General features: G+C 47.4%; 1 protein-coding gene across 1 annotated transcript; it reads right to left on the minus strand.

Moving 5' to 3' along the window:
• Positions 1–845: 845 nt before the first annotated feature.
• On the minus strand, positions 846–7,582 carry DBX1 (developing brain homeobox 1). The gene is made up of 4 exons (XM_079970006.1): positions 6,992–7,582; positions 6,199–6,300; positions 3,575–3,774; positions 846–2,151 (listed from the first exon to the last, which is right to left on the minus strand). Exons 1-4 carry the CDS (start codon positions 7,383–7,385, stop codon positions 1,777–1,779), a joined length of 1,071 nt encoding a protein of 356 aa, XP_079826132.1. The 5' UTR covers positions 7,386–7,582; the 3' UTR covers positions 846–1,776.
• Between the last annotated feature and the right edge of the window lie 8,111 nt (positions 7,583–15,693).

Below are 15,693 nucleotides of genomic sequence, written 5' to 3' on the forward strand. Positions count from 1 at the left end.
GCTATCAGGGCAAGACTTTGAAACAGACACCCAGGGCCCCAAATGGAGTAAGGCTTGGAGGGGAGGGAGGGTTTTTTTGGTGTGGGGGGGAAATCAAGTGATATATAAATGTCCTGAATAAATAAATGTTGAAGTAAGTGAAGTAATATACATGACCATCCAAAGCAGGGGGAGTGCCTTTCAAGACCATAAAGTCCAGAGTCTAAAATTCCCTACCAGCACTGCTGATCATTGAACATCTTTATCTGCTGTGGAAGGACATTTGTCCATGTGTGCAAAATGCAACTGCATCCTAGGAATTGCTACAGCCAAGTGGAACATACATGTACACCCCTCTTCTTCTGGGACATAATAATTGCTCATCTTCATTTTTCGCTGCCTCCAAAGGGTCCATGTCCTATGATCCTGTGCTGTTTCCAGATGGCTGAGCACCACTAATCCAGCTATTTGCACATGCATAGGAAAGCCACTGGGGCAGCATCAACATGAAGGAGTTCCACCAACAGGAGGCTTTTAAGCACATCTGATATCCACAGAAGTTACTTCTACATAAAGTGTGTTCCGAATCACAGCCCACTTCAGATTAGAATATGCACCACTCTAGCCAGGCTATGGTTGTTAATGCATGACTAGGAATGCATGAAATGTAACCCCCAAGCTTCAGAAATGATAGGCCTTGCACACCTTTTTTTTTTTAATTTGGCATTTGCTTCATTTGTTATATATACATATTTAAAATATGCACAAAGTAAAAATACAAAATAGACAATGTTTTTTTTATAAGTTACACAGTTAGAAGCTAAGCTTCTCTTTGAGTTAACCCCCCAAAAAATCACACCAAAAAAAAACAACAAAAAAAAGACAACCCAGACAAAATATAATATTCTTCCATCTGCATACTTGCAATTGCCTTGGTATAAAATATCCATACAGTGTAAGAGTACAAAATAGTGTACAGATCATAGAAGCTGTGCAAAGACAGCAAAGTTCAGTCAACAATCAAAGAGGCAGGTCCAGTTCCCTGCATCCACACATTGCACCTGCAGCAGTCACAAAACAAGGAGATGGCCAAAGAGCTGGGGACAAATGTGGAAATGGTATGAAGCAGACAGATGCATAAATTAACACAGAAATGTTCAACACTGGAACCAAGCCAGGGGCCATGGTTCTTGTGGGTGCACGTGAATGATTTCAGGGGCAGCTCCAGTTCACATGCCCACACTCAGTAAGTGTCTCTCTGGAATAGCAACCACCAGCACCACCACCCCAATTCACACTGGCTGCATTTTAGAGCTCAGCATGCGAGCTCTAATCATTAACCACCACTTGGATTTTGCAGCATCACATCAGCATCACAACAGATTAGGGCTTATGGGGGAAAGATTGCTGATATTTTCAGAGAAATTAACACATCCTGGAATTAGCTAAGTGAATCACAACTGAATTAGGCTAATTATTCTGCTTCTAAATCAACATGATCTTAATACCAAAGGGGTGTGTATGTTTTAATGGCTTTCTAGTCTATAGTTTTCAATTGAAAAGTGCAAGACTGGCTGATTAGTCAGTGATCACAACAGGAGAATATTGAGGCAAGGAGTTCCTAATCAGGGTAGTTCTGGAATATGTCATACAGAAACCCCAAGGTTGCATGATGATCAGTACATTGTCTGTTTGAACCATGTGGGTGTGGAAGGACACCACCTCTTCAATTAGATAGCCCTTAGTTTATTTACATCTTTGCAATGTCCCCTTTCATGATAGCAAGAAGAAGGGTCTCTATGAGACCGTGATCTCTTCTTCCTCCTCCTCCCCCTCTTCGTCCTCTTCCTCAGAGTCTGAGAAGTCTGACGGTTTGCTGGGGCTGCTGGAATGGGTGGGGGAAGGGAGCATGTGGGAGTCCAACCTGTCTCTCAGGCGTGGGTCATCTGTGGACTGGTGATATGTTAAGGAATGCCTGGGGCTGGCTGGGCACCGGGGTGAGACTGCTTCTTCCTCCTCCTCTCCAGAGCCTTTCTTGCCTACGTCACTGAGATCTGGGTGAGGGTTGAACTTCGTGGGTAAAGTCTGCTCCCGGCAGCCGCCAGATGACAGGAGCTCTCTCTCTTTGGAGTTTCTCCACTTCATCCTCCTGTTCTGAAACCAGATCTTCACCTAGAGTTTTCAAGGGTACGCAAATTACTTGGGTTGTCCAAAAACAAAATGGGTTATAGCCTGACCTAATGTGGTGGCAGTAGAAGAAGCATGCATTTGCACAATGGGACTTTCCTTCCCTCCTCCCTGCAGCCCCTTGTGCACCCTCAAAATCTGCTCTAAAGGTTGGGGGCCTCCAAAGCAGATTTGGGGGGCATAGTGTGGGGATGCAAGGGGGTGGAGAGAAGGGAAAGTCAAGTTTCATTAGCTAAACTAGACTTACCCAGTGTTGAATACAACCCCATGCCTCACTGTTGCAAGAAGGTGCGAGTTCTTGCATCTCTTTTTTTAAGTATGCATAATGGAGACAACCATTCTAAGGTGCTCCAGGTCTGCATTCAGGGCAGCAACTCACAGGAAAGCTCATATATCTGATGGCAGCCAGCACTTCCAAATTTTACCAATTTTCAGGTTTTCTCCTTGGTGAAGATCTTATCCCCCACCCTTGTCCCAGAAATGCAAGTTAATATGTTGGACTAGCCCAAGGAGACCTCATGAAATTCTCAATGGGGGCTGTGAAAATAAACCTGAGGGTGATGCGCATTGGGCTGCAATAAGCATTTCTATTCTGTCAAGCAGCTTTGAGACCATTTTCTGGTGGAAAGCAACCAAGAAATGCAATAAAGGATAATATAGTGTTTTTTGTTTGTTTATTTGTTTTCAGCGACTAATTGTGTGACACCTAACAGTCTACTTGCAGAGTAACCTTTCATTCACACAATGAGATTTCCCGTTCCTCTCCCCAAGCACAAGCCAGGGATCAACTTGAGAAATTAGTCACATTGATTTTTCAGGCAAAACTCTCCATGGCCCCATTCAAGAAATAATAATACTTAGAGGTAGCCATGCATGCATACTCAAAACTAAGTCCCATTTATTTCAGTGGGGCTTACTTGCAGGCAAACAGTATAGTGCTATGCCAGGCATAGGCAAACTCGGCCCTCCAGATGTTTTGGGACTACAACTCCCATCATCCCTAGCTAACAGGACCAGTGGTCAAGGATGGTGGGAGCTGTAGTCCCAAAACATTTGGAAGGCCGAGTTTGGAGATGCCTGATAGAACAATAATAAATTTGTTCATTTTCAAAAGTGCCAGTAATCAAAAGACTGTCATGCTTACATCTCACTGAAATCAATGGTAGTATAATACCACATTGAGCAACTTTCAGATTGTCAGGTCCTCAGTGCCGCCAATATTATCTAGATGGAGTCTTTGGCTCCAGTTTAGAAAGTCTCCTTATACTCACACTTCTCTTTGAGGAGGAGAGGTCTTGTTTTTGAGAAGTGAAAGTTAAATGTCTACCGCCACCACCGCCAACCTCTTTCCAACCTGTGGCTTCACATTCTCTGTGATTGTCTAGGGGGAGAAAGAAGATGAATTTACCTGGGAGTCCTTCAAGCCCAGCTTCGCTGCCAGTTTCTTCCTGTCTGGTTTGCTGATATACTTCTGCTTCTGGAACATTTTCTCCAGGGCTTTGCGCTGCACATCTGAGAAGACAGCCCTGCGGAGCATACCTCTGCGTGGTTTCCCCCGGGCAGCCAGAGGCCAAGAGAAAGTGCCAGGAATAGGCACCACAGATGAAGCTGTGAGAAAAAGAAAAAATAAAGCACTGAAACAGGCTGGATTTTTTAAAAGAAAGACAAAAGTCCTGCTCCAAAAGATGGAGTCCCCATCCCACTGAAGTCAAGGAGCAAATCTCCCTTTTATTTGCATGCCCATAGATTTCTCTCTTCGCCTTTCTCTTTCTTGCCACCTCTTTTTTCCTTTCTGTACTCTCAGCTGAATTAAGCAGATCAGCACCTATGAACCTGGTTTTGTGAAAGGGAGTTTACGCTTAACTTAACTGTCCTTTTCAGCCAATGGTAACCAGATTTGATTAGATACACCAAGTGAATGTATCTATAGTTGGCTTGTTTTGTTACCAGATTCAAAGATCTTAACTTTCAAAAGAAAAGGCCAAGAAGATAGAGGTATAATTTTAAAAGGGGGGAAAGGGAAGGGGATAAGAACTCCCCCCCTCTTGTCTGAGTATTTAAATGTTCAGAAGTCCCATCCCCCCCCAATTGCAGGAACTTTATTTTACCCCAGATTAAAATAAGGGACTTTTCTTATAGGAACAAAAAAGTCCTTTTAAGTGGCAAGTTTTGATCAATCAGTATTCATCTTTTTAATATATGAATCTTTCCTCCCCTGCCCCCACCTCTTCCTTACAAAACTTGCAGAATTCACTCTGGAGACATGAAAAGTAACAGCTAATTAGCACATTGACTGGTTCCCAATGGAATTGGTATGATAAAAAGGGCAAAGTTTCGCCTTTAAGCGGAAAGAAAAACTCCCAAAGAGAAACAGAGATTCTAATGAAGCGTGAATGGTAATTGTGTAGTAATGAACTAACAGAAAAAGACTGAGGACAAGCAGCTAAAGCCATATATTATTGGAACAAAAGAGATTTACACTTTCAAACTAAACACAACTGCATGCCAGGCTCCTTGGAGAGAATACTGATGACACAGCCTTCTCTTTCCCCAAATCATTTTCATTAAATGGACATGAAAAGCTATATATAAGGCTCAAGTTGTTTTTGTTGGGCCATTCAAATGCTGGAGAAAGGAAGCAAATTCCATTATCAGGAGAGTGAATGAAGGAGCTCTTGGCTTTTGGTACAAAGTATATTAGCAGCTTGTTGGTAGAGTGATATTTTTGAGAGTCATTCTTCTTAACCGTCACTTTTCTCAGCTTCAAAATTGAGATTTGAAGTTAACTTGCCTAGAAATGTTTAAAAGAATATGCTTCAAATAATCAGTTGAACACCAACAGCGGATTAGAGTAGATCTGTGTGTGATAATTTGGAGCATATTCTTCTAAACATATTTAATTTCAGTTCGACACTAGTTGAGGATTATAGATGTGTAATGTGAGAGGTACCCTCTGTGTATGATTCTACACACCCCATAGAAAAAATTGAAAACCCAAATTGGCAGTGGAACATAACTTCAGTATGGAAAAGTGGTATCTATAGGTGCTTCTTTTGTGCCTCTCTTTCTTTTGAAAACTTGGGGGAGCTTACCTGGGGAAAGGCTCTATTGATCTCCTTTCCAAACCACCTGCCTAACTGTAGCAATGCTGTAGCACCAGGTGATCCCCGGCTCACGCCAGGCGCTATATGTTGAGTTTTAATACTCTGGGTGGCAGAGGTTGCAATGGTCAAGTAACATCAAGTAGCAGGAAAGTTGGCAATCATCAGGGTAGTAGGGTGTGAATTGGTCCTGGCCTCCCAGCCTGATTCTGCAGAGCCTAAGACCCACCTGCTTCTGAGGTCCCTTTGAGATGGAGGTAGGTAATAACTTTCTCAGAGCAAAAGGTTTGGAGGTGGGGGTTTGGCTTCGGCCACACCGAATTCCCAAACAAGGGAGCGCTCCATGTGGCCTTGTGAAAACGTTGGCAAAGCGAATGACCTTTAAAGGGAAATTAGCCCATGGCTGGTAAATGTCTATCAGCAGCACGGCGGAGTCAGCGCTTGGTCTGTGTGTGGTTGCCCGGAGGGAGCTGACCAAATTGGTCATGGTGCTGAAACTTTTGTTGCCGATCACCGGCTCTGTGGGAAAACCGCCGCCCTGAAGAGGAGGCCGGACAGCATCTCTGTGTCAGAATTGAACCGCCTCGCATTTGGACCGTGACAATCCCAGCTAATTTGTCGAGCAGGGGAGGGGCGTGGGGGAGGGAGAGAGAGAGAGAAATTGGGAACGAAAATGTCAAGCAGCCACCGCGCTTGTGCTAAATAGGGCATCAAATTGGCGCGACGGATTCTTGAATGTTGTACCCCGTCCAACCTCTGAACTGGAGGACGAGCAACGGCCTCCCCCTTCCCCCAACCACCACCCATCCACCGCCACCTCCCGGACCTTCCGAAAGATATAATTCGCTTTTGATGCCTGCAACAATGAGGGAGCAGTGGGTGGCTGGAGGGGGGGAGGGGCAAGCGCAGAGGAGGAGGACCCCAGACCTACCTGGAAAATAAGAAGACCTGATGAAAGGTTGGAAGGATCCTTCGAAATACGGGAAAGTGAAAGTCTTGGGAGGGACGTTCTGCATCAGCGCGTGGGAGGTTTCTGGGGAGAGCAGAGAAAATGCACATTTGTAAGGACGGGTTAAAGGCAAGGAGGGGCTGCGACTTAGTGGTTAGAGCGCAGGCACTAAAATGCTAAGGGTTCCCGATGGTTCAGTCCTTGTCATCTCCAGGTAGCAGGATCGGAAGAGACGCCTCTCCCTCCCAAGCCGGAAACCTCGGAGAGACAATGTCAGGATGCTGGGACAGTGGTCCTCGTCCACCTAGCTTCCTGTGCAACTAATGAATCACATTGACAAACCATTACTAGAACTGACATCTCTCTCTTTTTTGTCACGTCCGTGGTGCTAAAGAAGCAACCGCACTCTCTCTCCCACCCCCACCCCCCGGAATAGTGTCTACTGATTTACCTACCACAATTGGGAAGAATATCTAATTACTCCCCCCTTTTAACTCTCCCCACACCTGGTTTGTGACGCGATCCTCCCTACTGCTATACGAGTGTGTGTGTGTCCCCCCCCCCCCAGCTCCTTCTCTCCTGAATGGGTGCGCAAAGGAGGAAGCTCCTGCCCATCTCGTCAAGTCTCTCTCTTACACACACACACACACACACACACACACGCACACACACCTGGCACCTCCCCGCTCCTCCCATTGGCAAGGCCTCCTTCCCTGAGCCAACCCGAGCGGAGGCTCCCTCCCTCAGCTTCCCCCCGACGGCGCAGCGCGCTCACCTGTCCGGGGCGCCGACGACAGGATGGCATGCACGCCGAACTTGAGGAAGGGCGCGTCGCTGGCGGGCGAGGCGGAGGCGGGCGCCGAGCAGCCCCGCCGCGCAGCGCCGTCGGAGTTGGCCGGCTCGGCCGACGAGGGTCCGGGCGGGCCCGTCCGGGCGGGACTGGCGCCCGACAGAGGCGGTGGCGGTGGGGACAGGCTGGCCGGCGGAGGGGCGCCGCCGCCGCGAGGCAGGTAAGCGGCGGGCCGGCTGATGCGGATGAGGTCTTCCACCAAGAAGCTGGAGTGGCCGGAGAAGGCGGACTGCAGCGACTGCGGCAGCGTGAGGGTCGGCGTGGGCCGCAGGAGACTCGGGTAGACGGCAGGAGGCGCGATCAGGCTGGGGAACATCATGGCAGGAGACGCGGAGGGAGGCAGAGGAAGCGCCCGCCTGGCCAAGGGTCCAAGCCTCAACTTGGAAGGGCTGGCTGTTGCTTTTCCAAAGCAGTCTTCGCCCCGCTTCCTTTTTCCTCCCCCCTCCCGCTTTTTTTTATTTTTTAAACAAATGGTCTTGCTCTGTCTCCTTTTCTCTCGAGATCCACCTAAGCGAGACTGGCAGGCTTCTTCTCCTCGGCCTTTCTCTGGCGCAATGGGGTTTTATAGGGGTCCGGGCCGCTCAGGCGCTTCCCGAAGTGACAGCTCCCACAATGGGGTTCTCCCCTTGAGTTTCATTCATCGGGCACTCGGGGCTCCCTGATTGGTCCGGGGGCGCAATTTAGGATTGGATTAGGCTTCATCAGCAAGCCCCGCACAATGGGCCCGCCACAAAGAAGGGGCAGGCATCAATTTTGCATATTGACCGCCTCTTGGGGGAAAGGCGTCGCTCCGAGGGCGACCAGCGGGGTTTTGTTCCGATGCAAGGCGCGCGCACACGGGACGGATAATTAAATGCGTATTTCTTATTTATTTATATATTTACAAAAAGTTTCCAGGGACATTTTATCCCCCCACCTTCCTAAGAGAAAAAAGGGGGGAATTATTTTAAGAAAAGCATTAAATTTATTTGCGCGCGCTCGCTCTCTCTGTCCGTCTCTCACCCCCACCACCCCCGCTGGCTCTCAGGAAATAAAGCAATAAATATTCATATAAACTTATCTCGGAGCTTTCTGCAGAATAGAAAATACAAATGAGGCAACGTGAAGTGAAATCTTTGCCGCAGATGAAAAGGGTTTTTTTGATAAATGATCCGCTGTGCCTTTTGGGGGGGCTTTGTTTGGGGGGGGGTTAGTTGCTAAACTTAAATTGGGCTGCTCCCCAGTGTGTCTGCGTCTCGGAACAAGTTTCCAGTTGCTAAGGTTTAAACGGGCTCCCGCGACTGCTGCGGTTAAAGATCTGGTCATAAATCAGCATTCTGGGATGGAGTGTTTTGGTGTGTATGGGGCGTGTGGTGTGTTTTTTTTAACTCATCCAAAGCAAAACTATATATAGGTCTGTATATAATGGAAATTAGAACTACATCTTCGTCGTAACTACTTTATGTCTGGCTTTGAGACATCCTGGGAAGCAAAAATATAGCTTTCTTTATTAAAAACCATTTGCTGAAGACAAAATCTTACCCATTTTGGGAAACAGCCTTACATCGCATACGATTACTAATTCATATTGTGTACCGATTTTTAAATTTAATGTTTTGTTTTGGATAATAAAATAAAGCATCGCTTTAAAAAAAAAAAGACTTTAGCCGATTTGCGCTGCGATCCTAAATATGTTCCTTGGAAACAAAACCATTTATTTGCTGTTATGGAAGATAAGTTCCTATTTCGACTCACGTCGAAGTTCCATTGCTTGATTTCAAGCGGATTCGCCTCCACTTGGAGGCGACCAAATCGGCGTCAGCCGCAAAGGCTGCCATCGTACTGGGTTGTGCATCTCAACGGCGCTTTCCTTTCAAACAGACCCACGCTGCAAGGCACCAAGGTAAGCCCCAGGCGTATGCCCAATATGTAATGCGGTGGGACTGGGCTTCCGAGGAACAGTGGACAAGACTGCACTGCCCCGGTCGCTCCCTGTACAGGCTGATCACATAACTACTGTATTTGCTTGATGTTTCAGCCCTCTAGCCTCTAAGCGGCTTTTTAGCAGACTTTCTGAAAACACCTCTCTGGAGGGGCAGTAGAGCTAGGCTCGGAGCGAGACCGAAGAGTCCTGAAGACTGACACATTTATTATGGCAGAAATTCCGTGTGCTGCAGCGCACTTCCTCAAGATGCATCGTTACGCTGAATTGGAGGTGTCTGGGAGAGAGGCAAGACTGCGAACAGGGAAGTCTGCCCTGGCTATCGAATGGGAAATTTAGCACAAAGCCCCTACCCCAACTCCAACCTCACTGAAAAAAAGCGATATTCTGGTATTCAAGAAAAATCGTTGGTGGGTGAATGCATAAAAGAAAAACCAATGCAAACGTGCTGGGCAGTCGCAAATCGAGGGCAGTTAACACTGCAAAGAGGTCGTTGCAAAGGCTTTCTTTCCCTTTTCTTTTCTCTTTTTGAACCTCTGCGTTGCAGAATCTCTAACAGATGTGTTAAATCGTCGTATGTTTTAAAAGCACCCCATTCAGCCTTTTGGTGCTGAACTTTTAGCCGGCAGAAGCGTGCAGCCCGAGGCAGGCAGCCCTGATCCTATTAAGCATGAACTAACTGTCACCTTCAGCTGTTTCAACACCCCTCTTTTTTTTAACTTGGGGACACAAAGCTTTCTCCCTTCCAAAAAAATCTTATTAACCAGCTTTACTTTCTTTCGGTGGTTTTCCTTTGGGGTCTGGGCCTTCGTCTTTTCCTTTCTTTCTTGGGGGTGTGCGTGCGTGCGCTCATGATCTCCATGTCTCCATGCTTTAACCATTCGGAGGGGGGGGGAGAAAGTGCATCTGTGATTTATATCACATTAGCGAAGAAAGAACGTCTGTTCAACCTCTCCCTCGATTCAAATCAAAAAGTTATTTGAGGGAAGGCGAAGGGGATTAGTCTACGAAATAATATGGTGGCGTTAGAAGCCCCTCCTGCTCCCACCGAGGTCTCCCCACCCACAAATACCCCTACCCAACTGGGAGTAAGTAAGCACTGGCCCGAGCTGACAGCAAAAGGAGTGGCTTGATATTTAAGGCGCGATTTCCACGCATTATTATGTATTTTGGTGAAAATAAAGAAAAAACCTAAGAAATGTCACAGAGGGACAACGGATATCACTTGCAAAAAGAGCAGAGTTTGGGCTCTGAATATAAATAATCCTCACTTTCCAATGCTCGCAGTGGGCTGGCTCTCGCTGTGGCTCCGCAGCTCTTTTTTGCTCCTGCGGCAGGAAGTTCCACTGCTCCATCTACTATTCTAAGTAGCAGCTTGATCGTAAACCGCAAAGGGGGGGGGAGGGAGCAAATGCTCTTCGAAGCTTCAAGCGCAGTGACTTCGAATTAAGTCCCATAGCGCGGATGCCAAGGGGACATATTTGGAAAGCTGCACTGATGGGCGGGGAGAAGTTCCCTTTGGGTGGGGTCCAACGTTGGCCATACTCAGTAAAGACCCACTAAATCAATGGACCTAAATTAGAGTAGACCCATTGAAATCAATGGATAGGACTAAGTATGGCTAATTGACGGGGTGGGGATGGGATGGTGTACAAGTAGTAACGGACCTGGCTAGCTCCTGGCACCCGCTGACTCCGGAGCAATTCTAAATGAGAAGTCAAAAGCTGCTGCAGAGTTCTTAATAGCATTCGGATTTGTTTCTAGTGTGGTTCCTTTTTTTGTAACAATTGTGCAGAGACCGATTCAATGTAAGTAAACGAGAGAGGACACCGAAGACCACTAGAACCATTCACCCCTTGACTTTTAAAACTTAATAAATCTTGGAAGTCTTTGGAGGTTAGCATTTGGAAGCTGCAGAAGGTTTATTCGATCTTTTGCATCCAGTCGCGCTTCTGGAGACTGGAAAGTTATTCGTGTTTGTGCTGAGGACATTTGCTTAGCAGTACGTCCTATTAAGTCATGGAGAGGCACAGGCTGCATATAGCGGCTGTTATTCAGGTGTAATAATTAAGACGGATCTAAAGGATATGAGGTTATCTTTGTTGGAAGAGAAAGGGCTGCTCAGAATTAGGCTGAACCTAAGTAAATGATCCTTCCTCAAGTTCAGACATGAAGCAACTGATCAGAAACAAATACTCCGGCTTTGTACTTCCTGATACGAATGAGAAATCACCAGGTCATTCATAAGCACAAGAAGGGAGGGGATCCTAACCATCCCTTACGCACGGGTAATGAATAAGACAAAGCTGGTTAAATGTGCTTGAGGAGTCACTAGTGCGCATGGGCGGAGCCATGGTTTTTGTTGGGGGGAACGGGACTTTTGTTAGGGGGGGCAGATGTGATTGGTCAGTTACTTAAGTATTTCTATTGTTTTACTTGATGGGGGGCAGCTGCCCCCCTTGACTGCGCCCATGCTGTAGTGCGTAACTACTAGCCTTTGCAAAAGACCCCCTTATTTTATTTCTAGCACTGGAAAGAAGGAAGAGCATTTGTGGTTCCTCACTTTGGGCAACTAAAGTTTTGCCATTATTTAATTCCATACCTCGAGGAAATGGAGAAGGGGGGGGGGATACGGTTTACGATATTTCTGTTATTTCAACTCATGTCAAGAAATCAAGCCAGTAAGAGCAGACGTTCCTGGGATAAAGCTGAATGGGTAGCGACCGCATTTTGAAGCGAATACTCTCTGGGAATTTGCTCGCCAAGGAATGGGTTCGGATTTGGGACGCCGACCCAATAGGTTTCAGTCCGACTTAGGCCTCCGACCTTTTTGAAGCGAGCAGACTTCTAAGCGCAAGTTTCAGAAAACCCTAACCCCTTGGCCATTCGTGTTTTGCATACCCTCCAACATTTCTCTGATGAAAAGAGGGACGTCCCTTCCATAATGATAATTTTACTGTTTATACCCACACACATCTTACTGGGTTGCCCCAGCCAATCTGGGCAACTTCCAACATATATAAAAACATAATAAAACAATAAAAAACCTCCTATACTGGGTTGCCTTCAGACAACTGGGGGTCGGATAACTCCAACATTTCTCCAGTGAAAACAGGGACATCCTAAGGAAAAGTGGGATATTCCGGGATCAAATCAGAAACCTGGAGGGCTTCTCTAAATCAAGGATGTCCCTGAAAAATAGGGACATTTGGAGGGTGTGGTTGCCGCTAGGTGGATGCAGATTGCCACAACCCATTGTTTAGGGTGTGGAGGTGATTAAAATGGAAAAGTATTTACGCTGTTATCCGTAGAAACCTTTCTGTTTATACAGTGGTACCTCGGGTTAAGTACTTAATTCGTTCTGGAGGTCCGTACTTAACCTGAAACTGTTCTTAACCTGAAGCACCACCTTAGCTAATGGGGCCTCCTGCAGCCGCTGCTCCGCCGGAACCCGATTTCTGTTCTTATCCTGAAGCAAAGTTCTTAACCTGAAGCGCTATTTCTGGGTTAGCGGAGTCTGTAACCTGAAGCGTCTGTAACCCGAGGTACCACTGTAATTCTCTTTGGTCATAACGCGTGTAAACGCAGCGAGCGAGCAGGCGCCACATCCCCAAAATCGGAGCTCAATCCACAGTCCCACCGACGCTGGGGTACCTGGAGGCAACAGGTGACGGCCATAACTTTCTGAGACAGGTCTGGTGTGTCTGCCAGCCCTATTCACAACCCCGAAAATATGTGACGTTCAAGGCTGCAGTCCGACGGAAAGACCCGCGGATCCGGTGACACGCCACGGCAGCTCCAGCGACTTGCCCGGGCTTCAGGGGACCGGAGGCGAAAGGCGGAATTGCGGCCCAGGCAGGCGCATGCCCTTTCGTAGCAGCTGCCGCGGCCCCGTCGGGCTGCCGGGCGGCGAAACTTTGCATTGCATCTCCTCTAGGTCCGCCGCCCGCAGAGGCGCCCCCGTGGCCCCGGGCTCTGTTTCGGGGGCGCAGGAGAATTCTCGTAAGCAGCGCGGCGAAAGGGGCCCAAGGAGCTACTGAGAAGGGAAGGCCGCCGCCCAAGAAGCCCAGAAATCGGAGGGAAGGGATCTTCCTTTTCAGCGATTCCTTTGGAAGTGTCTTTTCAAAGGCGCTGGGGGTGGAAGGGAAGGGACTTCTCCCTCTAAAACCTGTGACGAATGCCGCTTGACCTGGGATCGGCGGCGCGGGGAGAGGGCGGGGTGCTGCGTCCTACCATTCATTTCCATGTCCTGATCTCCCAACTTTCTTCCTTAACTGTCACTCGGCCGCTTTGTTGCCGTTGTCCGCCTCTCCTTCCCCTTTATGGCTAAAAAAAATAAATCAAATTGGGGGGTGTTGCTGGTGGAACTTGGAGCTAGCACAGACGGATGGAGGGATCCAGGCAGGGCCCGGCCCTCTTGTTGCCTGGGACTAAGCATCTTTCACCCCTCCCATTAAGGCTCCAGGCCCCCAAAGCCCAAAATCACCTCTTCCCCTTCCAGGCAGTGAACAGCCAGTCACAACAGATTGGTGCCACCAACCAATGCTGCAATAGCAGCATCCCTGCCACTTACCAGGACAGTCTGGTGGGACACCAGATGGGCTCTGTCGGTGCTCTGCTGCTACTCCAACCTCACCGAGGCTCTGATCTTGCCTGTACCCTCCACGCAGTAAAGCTGCTGCTTGGAGCCCATCTGAGAGTCGCTGGACCCAATGTCAGTTATACACAGCATAGACCTGTGGAAATAATGGACTAGAACAACTTCACGTTTTTCAATTTCAGTGGATCTACTTGATGTTGGTAGGGCCAGCTGTTATGCAAGGTTGATGGAAGCTACTAACCAAAGGGGCACCGTGGGTGGTAGCTGTTCCTGACCCAAAATGCCAAGTTAGTTGTCCTAGTCCAGGGACAACCAACTCCCAAGAGACTGCAATCTACTCACAGAATAAAAAACTGGCAATGATATACCCCTTTTTGGAGGGGTTCAGGTCAAAGTTGTTGAGCTTTTTTAAGGGAGAAATGTCCTGGGTTTCTTGGGTTCTGCTAAGGAAACTATCTGCATCATCATGCAAAAATGAAGGACGGGGTGAGGAGGCAGGACCGGATGCTCTTATGCCACCGCAAAGGAAAAGGAGCTAACGATCGATCAGAACCTCCCAGGGATCGACCAGTCAATCACGATCAACCTGTTGGACATCCCTGGTAGGACATTTGCTAGCATGTACTAGTCCGTTTCTTAGAATTTGCCTAGTTCCACGGTTCTTCTGGAACCAGTCTCCTCACAGTTCTTTATTACCACATTCATTTTCTGAGTTTCACCTCCATTACTACATCCATCTTCTGCAGTATGGTGTTTCTTCAACTTCTCAAAGTTAGCATCACCCTGTGAGGAGGAACTCTTGAACATTACATGAAAGAGTCCAGCTGATAAGGAAATGGTCCTTTTTTCACAGGTTGCCTAAACAATCTGCAACAACAAACATATTCACAGGACCATGGGGTTTATTTTGGATGGGTGCTTAAGGACATAGGCTTGGGTCCTAACTTTCCATTAGAGTTCACATCCACAGAATGCCTGTGCCCCCTGCCTCTGTCCTGTTGCCTCCTGCACCTCCTGAAAATCTGCTCCTGGGTCTTGGGGACTATGGTATAGGATACGTGCAGGGCTCTGCAAATGAAATGGGAGAAGTTTGCTATCAACTTGCACAAAGTCAACGAAGTTCTGTTGCCTAAACTGCACCATCCATGGATGCAAGGGTGAAGCATCAGCTGGCAAAAGGTTTGCCAAGTGCAAATAAATATTTAAGAGGAAAACTTCAATGAAGGGTAGAATGAGCATGCTCAATGTTTGTGGAATAATGAGTGACTTGGTGGTCAGCAGCCAGCAGCAGTTTCACTTAGCTGATTGCAGCCCCTGGGAGCTTGTGACCAGGACTTGTTAAAAAGGAGTGTTTGTCAGTGATTGGTGAAGGAGAAGGAAGAGAATGAGCTTGTGTCTTTTGGATTAAGGCTGGTTGTTTGAGCTGTTTGGAGGTTTGATTGTGAGTTTGTGTGTGTGTGGCCTCTGCTAGAGCACAGGCTCTGAGAGAAGAGAAGGTACAGCAACTTGAGGCTCATCTATCCACACTTTGAGCTACTAGGTAAGATGATGAATTTCTTGATAGAGCAGAGTGGACTGTCCTTGAACAGTGAGGCAGGTGGGTTGCCCCTAGAGAGAAGGAAGATCATCTACTGCAGGAGATGAAACCCTGGAGGAGCATGACACATAGAAGCAGGACAATCAGGATCCATGCTGTTTCACTGGTTTAGCAAAATATAGGAAGAACTTCTGGCAAGAAATGGGTTGCACCTCACAGTCGTTGGCAAGAATCTGTTTGCTTAGAGTCTTGTGAACCTGATCAGGAGATTTTCAAACTAAATGCTGAGGGGGAAGGAGACAATATTACAGATTGCAGGAGAACACCTTGTACTGGGTATAATAGCTTCACTGATGCACAGGAAACTGAGGTAGTGCTACAGAAACATGCTAAAGGGCAGGAAACTACAAGAAGGAAGCAGCTGGAGGGAATGACTCATGGTTTCAGTTGTCTCTATACTAATGCACAGAGTATGGGAAACAAGCAAGACAAATTTGAGCTCTTAAAGCAAGATGGTAAATATTACCTAATGGGCATTACTGGGATGAGATTCATGACTGGAATGCAGA

This window comes from Podarcis cretensis (genome assembly GCF_951804945.1).
Source record: "Podarcis cretensis genome assembly, chromosome: 1".
In the NCBI taxonomy this organism is placed as follows: domain Eukaryota; kingdom Metazoa; phylum Chordata; class Lepidosauria; order Squamata; family Lacertidae; genus Podarcis; species Podarcis cretensis.